The sequence below is a fragment of the Pteropus vampyrus genome, unplaced genomic scaffold (genome assembly GCF_000151845.1).
Source record: "Pteropus vampyrus isolate Shadow unplaced genomic scaffold, Pvam_2.0 Scaffold16, whole genome shotgun sequence".
Lineage (NCBI taxonomy): Eukaryota > Metazoa > Chordata > Mammalia > Chiroptera > Pteropodidae > Pteropus > Pteropus vampyrus.
Window position 1 is genome coordinate 9,037,747 of NW_011888797.1, and position 10,002 is coordinate 9,047,748.

Below are 10,002 nucleotides of genomic sequence, written 5' to 3' on the forward strand. Positions count from 1 at the left end.
AAGCAGGTAGCCAGGGAGGCTGTGATTGGGGACCGCAGAGAGCATTGAGCTAGGCGTGTGGGTGATTTGGGGTAAATCATTCTCCCCTGGGCCTCAGTTCCTTCCACATGAAATGCAGAGTTGACATTTAGGTACAAGTGATAGAACCCCACCCAGTTCTGGTTTGTAAATTTCTGAAAGGAACTTAGTGGCTTATGTAATGGACAGGCCCAGAGGTTTGAGTCCCAGTTGGATCTGGGTCTCGGTGTCGTCAGGCTCCTTCTGTCTCTGCTGCTCTGCTCTGCCTCCCTTGGGGGAGACTTGTTCTTGGGGCAGCTGTTCCCCCTGGGTGACAGAGTAGGCCTAGGATATTCTTAGCAGCTAGCAGCCCCCAGGGAAAAAGGGAGCCTTTTCTACTTGTTCTAGCCCTACCAGCTCTTCCTGCCCTGCCTGTTTGACCTCTGTGCTGGGACCCAGGCTCCTGATGGCCTGCAGGCTGACCCAGTGTCCTCTCTACACCCCAGATGCTGGCCAAACATGTTATCACTCTGCACGTGAGTGCGCTGACACAGATGCAGGCTGTGGAGGGCGAGATTGACCTCACCAAGCTGAAGAAGTTCATCGCCTACTGCCGCGCGTGAGTCCTGGGTGCTGGCTCTGCCCAGCGCCCCTGGGGTGGGAGAGAACCCTGTTCCCTGGGCCCAGTCTTCACACAGGATGCCTGAGATGATGCCATTCTTTGGGTTTTAGCTCTGCTGAATCTGTTCTGCGTCTTTCTGACCTTACGCAGGTCACTCAGTGGCTCTCAGCCTCAGTTTTCCTGTCTCCAAAATGAAAGTGTAGGATTTAGTTAGTGCTAAAGACCCACCCTGGACTGACGTTCAGGGAGGCAGGGCAGTGCGGTCATTGTGGACATAGGCTCTGGGTAGCGCACATCCCCACCGTGTGACCTTGGGTGAGTCATTTGTCCTAAGCCTCGCTTTCCCTAGGTTGGGGTTTCCTGGGTTTTTTTAGGACTGTACCAGGCGATGAGTCAGTGCTTGGCACAGCCCTGCATCAGGTAAACACTCGGTTAATGGCAGCTGCAACTTTAATTATTGTTATTCTCACAGATTGCCGATAATAGTAATCATACATAGAGTAATCGTATTTGCCAGGTATTCTGAGTACTTTAACTTGAGCTCTTCCCCAAAATCTTCCCCAAAATCTATGATGTATGATCATTTTATTTTATAAATAGAGAAGCTGAGGCAAGGAAAATTTAGCTTGTCCAAGGTCATAGGTAGGAGTTATTGGAGCCAGGATTTGAACCCAGGTACCTAGTTCCAGAGGCTGTGCTCTTAGCCACTATGCCAAGATTTTTGACATACACCTCAGTTGTCTCTCTTGGAGCTGAAACCAGAAGGTGGAGGAATCGTCTGGTGCCCCTCCAGTGGGTGGGGAAGTGCTGCAGTTGGGTGGGTTCCTGTCTCACCACCTCCCCTGAGGTGATGGGTGGAGCAGTGCCCCGTGGTTCCTGGGTCTTCATCGCAGTTCCGAGCTCCTCATGGCCTTGGGGAGCTTACTCCGTCTGGCCTCGATGTCTTCATCCTCAGGATGAGGGTTGGATTAGGTTATCTAAGGCTTTGTGTAAACCAGTGACAGCTGACCTGAAGGGAGGCAGGAGCGGGTAGGACAGGTAGATCTGATCAGCCACCCCTGCTGCCCACCCTCCCTCCTGGGTGAGTCTGACGGGCTCCCTGCCCCTGGACAGTAGTCAGTGCCCAGCCCCCTGTGGGCATCTTTGCATATCACATCCTCAGATGTTTTGGGTAAGGAAGTTCTGGGTAGAGGACTGCTGTGAGCCTGCCATCTAGTGCCTTGTGATGGTGCCTTTGTTCTGTACTGTGTACGTGCCCACATTATGACGAGCCACATGTCATCCAACAGTAAGAAAGGAGTGATCTTCACTCCCTACGATGGGACCTGGCTTTTCTCCACCTATTTTCTGACAAAAGCACTTGTTTTTCTCTTCCGATGTTGATCTCTGTGGCACCTGCCCATCGCCCTAGGTTTTACTTAATCTCTTCCAAATGATGCACCAACCCATGTTTGTACGCCAGCAGAGGGCTCCAGTCTGGGGGACTGCCCCAAGATTCCTTCTTGGCCTCATGGCAGCCACTCCTCTTCCTGCAGGAAATGTGGCCCCCGGCTGTCGGCAGAGGCCGCAGAGAAACTAAAGAACCGGTACATCATCATGCGGAGCGGGGCCCGTCAGCACGAGAGGGACAGCGACCGCCGCTCCAGCATCCCCATCACTGTGCGGTGAGCAGGCGGGCAGGGCTGTGGCCCATGGGCCCCATTTCACCGGGTGTGCGTGCCTGGCAGGCCCTGGCTGGGGCCACAATCGCTAACCCTGGGTGAGGCCCGCTGGGCAGGGAGCAGTCCTTTTGGAGTGTGAATAGTCGTCGCCCTGATTATCTGTATTTCTTGGTTTGTTCAATGCCAAGAAACCCCTAGAACCTTCTTTTCTGAATGTCATCTGGCTTCCCCCATTGAGGGGAAGGCCGAGGGTGAGGGAAGGTCTAGGCCTGGAAGTCAGGAGTCCTGGGTCCTCCCCTCTCCCACTGTATGACTGCGGGGAAATTGTCCCGTCTCCGGACCTCAGTTTTCTTAGCTCCTAACTCTGTGTTCTTGTGAGTTTATTCAGCCGAGTACTGTGATTAAGAGCGTGGACCTGCTTGGTTTGAATCCTGTCTTCAGTAGTGATTAGTTAGAAGTGGATTTGGCTGTGTGTAATGGAAAACCCAAATAAAGTAGCTTCTGTAAATTGGAAGTTTATTTCTCTCAGGTAAAAATGTCTGAGAGTAGGTGGTCCAGGACTGGTATGATGGTGCCTCAGTCATCAGCATCCTGGCTCCCCCAGGCTCACCTTTATCCTCATAGTCCAAGATGGCTGCCGAAACTTCAGCCTTCACCTCTGCATTCCAGGTGACAGGAGGGGAAGGAAAAGAAGGGTCCACCTTCTAAAGACACTTTTTAAAATTCCCAAAAACTGTTTGAATTTACTTATTTGCAGAGGCACACCTAGATGCAAGAGAGGCTATGAAGTGTTTTTTAGTTGGGTGCCATGTGCTGAAATAAAAGTTGGGGTTCTGGTCTTGAGGAGGAAATGGAGACAGGTCATGGGACAGCCAGCAGTCTCCCCAGTTATCTTACTATCTTGGGCAGGTACTGCCCTGATGTCAGGGTGGGCAAGGAAGGGAAGATGGGCTGAGGCCTCCCTGGTGCCCCACACAGGCAGCTGGAGGCCATCGTGCGCATCGCTGAGGCCCTCAGCAAGATGAAGCTGCAGCCCTTCGCCACAGAGGCAGACGTGGAGGAGGCCCTGAGGCTCTTCCAGGTGTCCACGCTGGATGCTGCCTTGTCGGGCACCTTGTCAGGTGGGCAGGTGTGGGGACACAGGCTGGGGACCCTCACACAGGATGCCTGAGATGATGCCATTCTTTGGGTTTTAGCTCTGCTGAATCTGTTCTGCGTCTTTCTGACCTTACGCAGGTCACTCAGTGGCTCTCAGCCTCAGTTTTCCTGTCTCCAAAATGAAAGTGTAGGATTTAGTTAGTGCTAAAGACCCACCCTGGACTGACGTTCAGGGAGGCAGGGCAGTGCGGTCATTGTGGACATAGGCTCTGGGTAGCGCACATCCTCACCGTGTGACGTTGGGTGAGTCATTTGTCCTAAGCCTCGCTTTCCCTAGGTTGGGGTTTCCTGGGTTTTTTTAGGACTGTACCAGGCGATGAGTCAGTGCTTGGCACAGCCCTGCATCAGGTAAACACTCGGTTAATGGCAGCTGCAACTTTAATTATTGTTATTCTCACAGATTGCCGATAATAGTAATCATACATAGAGTAATCGTATTTGCCAGGTATTCTGAGTACTTTAACTTGAGCTCTTCCCCAAAATCTTCCCCAAAATCTATGATGTATGATCATTTTATTTTATAAATAGAGAAGCTGAGGCAAGGAAAATTTAGCTTGTCCAAGGTCATAGGTAGGAGTTATTGGAGCCAGGATTTGAACCCAGGTACCTAGTTCCAGAGGCTGTGCTCTTAGCCACTATGCCAAGATTTTTGACATACACCTCAGTTGTCTCTCTTGGAGCTGAAACCAGAAGGTGGAGGAATCGTCTGGTGCCCCTCCAGTGGGGGGGAAGTGCTGCAGTTGGGTGGGTTCCTGTCTCACCACCTCCCCTGGGGTGATGGGTGGAGCAGTGCCCCGTGGTTCCTGGGTCTTCATCGCAGTTCCGAGCTCCTCATGGCCTTGGGGAGCTTACTCCGTCTGGCCTCGATGTCTTCATCCTCAGGATGAGGGTTGGATTAGGTTATCTAAGGCTTTGTGTAAACCAGTGACAGCTGACCTGAAGGGAGGCAGGAGCGGGTAGGACAGGTAGATCTGATCAGCCACCCCTGCTGCCCACCCTCCCTCCTGGGTGAGTCTGACGGGCTCCCTGCCCCTGGACAGTAGTCAGTGCCCAGCCCCCTGTGGGCATCTTTGCATATCACATCCTCAGATGTTTTGGGTAAGGAAGTTCTGGGTAGAGGACTGCTGTGAGCCTGCCATCTAGTGCCTTGTGATGGTGCCTTTGTTCTGTACTGTGTACGTGCCCACATTATGACGAGCCACATGTCATCCAACAGTAAGAAAGGAGTGATCTTCACTCCCTACGATGGGACCTGGCTTTTCTCCACCTATTTTCTGACAAAAGCACTTGTTTTTCTCTTCCGATGTTGATCTCTGTGGCACCTGCCCATCGCCCTAGGTTTTACTTAATCTCTTCCAAATGATGCACCAACCCATGTTTGTACGCCAGCAGAGGGCTCCAGTCTGGGGGACTGCCCCAAGATTCCTTCTTGGCCTCATGGCAGCCACTCCTCTTCCTGCAGGAAATGTGGCCCCCGGCTGTCGGCAGAGGCCGCAGAGAAACTAAAGAACCGGTACATCATCATGCGGAGCGGGGCCCGTCAGCACGAGAGGGACAGCGACCGCCGCTCCAGCATCCCCATCACTGTGCGGTGAGCAGGCGGGCAGGGCTGTGGCCCATGGGCCCCATTTCACCGGGTGTGCGTGCCTGGCAGGCCCTGGCTGGGGCCACAATCGCTAACCCTGGGTGAGGCCCGCTGGGCAGGGAGCAGTCCTTTTGGAGTGTGAATAGTCGTCGCCCTGATTATCTGTATTTCTTGGTTTGTTCAATGCCAAGAAACCCCTAGAACCTTCTTTTCTGAATGTCATCTGGCTTCCCCCATTGAGGGGAAGGCCGAGGGTGAGGGAAGGTCTAGGCCTGGAAGTCAGGAGTCCTGGGTCCTCCCCTCTCCCACTGTATGACTGCGGGGAAATTGTCCCGTCTCCGGACCTCAGTTTTCTTAGCTCCTAACTCTGTGTTCTTGTGAGTTTATTCAGCCGAGTACTGTGATTAAGAGCGTGGACCTACTTGGTTTGAATCCTGTCTTCAGTAGTGATTAGTTAGAAGTGGATTTGGCTGTATGTAATGGAAAACCCAAATAAAGTAGCTTACGCAAATTGGAAGTTTATTTCTCTAAGGTAAAAATGTCTGAGAGTAGGTGGTCCAGGACTGGTACGATGGTGCCTCAGTCATCAGCATCCTGGCTCCCCCAGGCTCACCTTTATCCTCATAGTCCAAGATGGCTGCCGAAACTTCAGCCTTCACCTCTGCATTCCAGGTGACAGGAGGGGAAGGAAAAGAAAGGTCCACCTTCTAAAGACACTTTTTAAAATTCCCAAAAACTGTTTGAATTTAATTATTTGCCTCACCTTAGTCACACAGGCACACCTAGATGCAAGAGAGGCTATGAAGTGTTTTTTAGTTGGGTGCCATGTGCTGAAATAAAAGTTGGGGTTCTGGTCTTGAGGAGGAAATGGAGACAGGTCATGGGACAGCCAGCAGTCTCCCCAGTTATCTTACTATCTCAGGCAGGTACTGCCCTGATGTCAGGGTGGGCAAGGAAGGGAAGATGGGCTGAGGCCTCCCTGGTGCCCCACACAGGCAGCTGGAGGCCATCGTGCGCATCGCTGAGGCCCTCAGCAAGATGAAGCTGCAGCCCTTCGCCACAGAGGCAGACGTGGAGGAGGCCCTGAGGCTCTTCCAGGTGTCCACGCTGGATGCTGCCTTGTCGGGCACCTTGTCAGGTGGGCAGGTGTGGGGACACAGGCTGGGGACCCCGTGGGCTGGGTGTGTGCTGTTTCTCTGCATTTGCTTTCCCCCCGTTTACTGCCCTTCACCCCAAGGATGTTTTCCTCCAGGTTGGGAAGAAATGGCTTCTCTCCAGACCCTTGAACACAGTCGCCTTGAGCCAGTTCATTATGGATAGTTCCAGTTTTATTGTTGGTTAGGAACAGTAGTCAGCATCACTGTAAAGCTCATCCACTCGTATCACAGCTGGCCCCTGGCAGCCAGGCTGGGCACTTTGCTCTTCTCATCTTAGGCATGAGAAAACCGATACTCAGGCCTTCTCAGGGTGCCCAAGGTCATTCCTTAGCTAGCATGCAGGTCTCATCACCAAGGCCAGCATAGGCCATACTGCCATAAGTCATACTGCTTGTTACAGACTCAGCCTTTCTGTAGATTTCTTCGAAGCACTGATCACGTGCCAGGCTCTCTGGAATAAATTCATTCTTTTACCCAGTGGATATTTCATAGTGCTTACTATTTGGCCGGTACTGTTCTAGGTGCTGAGAGTCTAAGAGCAAACAGATCTCAAAAGTCCCGTGTGTGGGGCTCTCGTTCTAGGTGGGGAGAGACAGCAAAGCAGCAAACAGGTCAAGTTCAGGGAGTGACAGTGCAGAGGGCAGAGTCCCAGCAGGCCAGATGTGTGGGAGGATGGGGAGATCTGGAGCATCCTTCCTCGCATATTTGTCTTGTTCCCTGACTTCAAGCCTCTGTTCAGTTGTCTCTCTAGGCCCTCCTTCCCCGGCACACTCTTTCTCTAATTTTGTCTTCTGGGCCTGGCTCCGGCCACTCTGCTTGGGTTAGAGGCCTCCGTCTCCAAGCCTCTGCTCACCCATCTCCCTCCTCGTGCCCACAGGGGTGGAGGGCTTCACCAGCCAGGAGGACCAGGAGATGCTGAGCCGCATCGAGAAGCAGCTCAAGCGCCGTTTTGCCATTGGCTCCCAGGTGTCAGAGCACAGCATCATCCAGGACTTCACCAAGCAGGTGGGCCTTCCTGGGGGCTGGGTGGAGGTAGGAAAGATGCAGGGGGTGTCCTGGTGGCTGCCCTCCCACCTAGCAACCAGTGTCTGGTTGCTCAGCAGACAGGCTGCGGGGCAGCTGTTCCTCATCTTAGACCTGGTCCATCTTCCCTTGGGACAGCTTCAGTCTGGGGCAGGGGTACTTTCCCTATCCCATTAGGGGGAGGGGACAGGGTCTCATGGAACCACACCCAGGCTTCCCCCAGCCCTTCCCATTTACCCCTTCCTCCCATTGCCTGGCTTTTGTGGGGTAGGGGAGGGACAGCCAGAAAGGTGAGTTTCCCAGCTCACTGGGGACAGTGCTCTTGACCCCATAGAGAGGAACGGGCCTTCTGAATGCTATGGAGAACTTATCATCTCTAAAATCTCAGGAACAATCCTAGTTTCTGGTCTCGGCTCCCCTTTCGTGTACCTCATCTGATTTTGGTCCTTAGAGTAGTTTTAGGCAGTAGGTGGTACCATACCTATTCTATAGGCGAGCAGACTGAGGCTGAGAGGTTTGGGGATGTCAAGAGCTTGGGTACTAGAGTCAGATGGACTTGATTTAAGTCCTGGCTCTACCACTTGCTTGCTGTGTGACTGAGCAAGTGACAGCCTCTACATGCCTCAGTTTCCTCTCCTGTAAAGTGAGAATGATCCCAGTACCAGCTGCATAGGGTGGTTGTGGGGATGGGATGAGCTGGTGTATGTGAAGGCTTTGAACAATGCCTGGCACTTGGTGGACACTCAGGAAGTGTGAGCCCTCCTTACGATCAAAGGAGACATGCGACGGACAGTTCCCTGTGAATGGGGGACGTGTGGTTTCTCTTGGGGGCTCTGCAGGGCCAAGTGGGGCTTGGTGGGTGTTCTGGGGTCTCTTTGGGAGGCATGCTCCTGCATCTGGGCTTGTGTCTGCAGAAATACCCAGAGCACGCCATTCACAAGGTCCTGCAGCTCATGCTGCGGCGGGGCGAGGTCCAGCATCGCATGCAGCGCAAGGTTCTCTACCGCCTCAAGTGAGCCCACTGCCTCCCGCGTGTCCCACCGCAGGAGTGTCACCATCACCTCTCGCCTCTCTACTGCCATATCCTTGAACTTCCCTCGTGCCCTCCTCTCTGCCCTTGGAGGGAAGAGTCTCACCTGGCCTGGAGGAGGGAGCCACCCTATTCCACCTCACTGCCTCTGCTCTCTGTTCCAGACGCAGGTCCAGGAAATGTGCTTTTGGAGATCATTCAAATAATAAAGCCGTAAGAGTTTGGACGTGTGTGGGCTTCTTTACCAGGTGGCCTGTCAACCCCCGACCCGCACCCCATACTGTTCTCGAGGGCAAAGTAGGCTCTGGAGCCAGGCAGACCTGGGCTTCTGACCGGCATCTGCCACTTGGGCTCCTGAGCGAGGCTCTTAGTTTTGTGCTCTGGGTTCTTCACCTGCTCCGTGGAATGATAGAGCCAGCTTCTCGTTGGTGCTGGTGACAGTCGAGCAAGACCCAGTGTCTGTGGACGGCTTTGTGAAGTGGGTAAGTCCGGGTGGGCTCAGCTGTTCCCCAGCAGCCTGGCGATTGGGCAGGAGCCGTGGTTTTGCAGATTAGCTGGATTCTACAAACCTTTCTGTGCCTCAGTTTCCTCATCCGTAAACAGGGACGACATTAGTTCCTTTTTCGCAGGGTTGTGTTACGATAAATGAGTTACTGTCAGCGAAGTGCTCAAGAAGGACCTGGCGGTGCGGCGAGATTGATGGCAGTTAGTATTTGAGGACAAGGCTTCCCACCAGGCCTTAGAGTAAAGCAGGTACAAGCAGAGGCGCTGGACGTCCGTAGACCGGTCCTCTCCTGTTGTGCTGCCCACATACTGTGTGGCCTTGGGTGAAGCACTTGACTTCTCTGCACCTGAATTTGTTATCAGTAAACTGGAGGCCAGAGGAGTTATCACTAGTAATGGTAACGTTGGAGAAAGTGAACAATGCCAGTATTTTTGGTCATCATTTTGCCTGATATTGAAATACCAATATAAGTATATTTTGTTTTTAAAAATCTGGAATTCACAAAATGAAAGAAAAATCAGTGAAATAAATATATTTAAAATATATTTAGTAATAGAAAGCCTCAAGCAAAACAGGAATTTAGTAGAAATATATTTTAAACATTTTGTTCTAATAAATTATTGGCAGATAAAATGTTTAAAAATAACCACCATGTGAAAATGAGGAGAGTCACGAAGAACTGAAAAGTCAGATTTTTGATCTTTCCAAAAACACAAAAACAGGAAAACTTGGTGCATTGGTGAGTGGTCACTGTGGAATTGTGTGTCTCTGAACAGCAATTTCCGGCTGCTTGAAGCTCTCCAACTACGCCTTCCAGGAAGATGGAGAGATGAGAGGGGCTAATCCACTTTCCTCTGACTCACTCGTGTTCAAAGCCCATTTCTTTGATAACTTCAAACAGCTTTTTGTCCTGTTTGTATGGCGATCTTCTTGAGTGCATGTGAACACTTCCTGTTCCTCTTTACCTTTCATCTTGTTCAGGTGTGCGGGGTGCATCCCTCGCAGACCTGGTCCTCTGTTCTTGGTTTGTGGAGTGTTGGACTAGAGCAAGCTTTAACCCTGCAGTCGCAGTTTACATTTCTTGGAGGTGGAGAAGGATCTTTCTGCAGGGAGTACGCTCAGCTGGGGTCTCATCCAGAGATGGTTGGTGCCCCATCATCCCCCATTTGTAAACTGGGATGCACTTAACCCCTCAGCAGGCGTGGGTGATGGTACTGGGGTTACCTGTGGTTTGTAGGTGGAGAAACTAAGGCTTGGAGAGGCA

At 52.2% G+C, this 10,002-nt stretch overlaps 1 protein-coding gene across 1 annotated transcript in view; it reads left to right on the forward strand.

Moving 5' to 3' along the window:
* The window catches only part of MCM5 (minichromosome maintenance complex component 5), a gene marked incomplete at its 5' end in the record, with an annotated part of 20,439 nt that extends 11,980 nt beyond the window's left edge, over window positions 1–8,459 (forward strand). The window contains 5 exons of the mRNA XM_023527458.1: window positions 485–616; window positions 2,155–2,283; window positions 3,259–3,401; window positions 7,058–7,185; window positions 8,118–8,459. Of these exons, the coding sequence (XP_023383226.1) occupies window positions 485–616; window positions 2,155–2,283; window positions 3,259–3,401; window positions 7,058–7,185; window positions 8,118–8,219 (634 nt within the window). The remainder of the gene's footprint in view (window positions 1–484; window positions 617–2,154; window positions 2,284–3,258; window positions 3,402–7,057; window positions 7,186–8,117) is intronic.
* Between the last annotated feature and the right edge of the window lie 1,543 nt (window positions 8,460–10,002).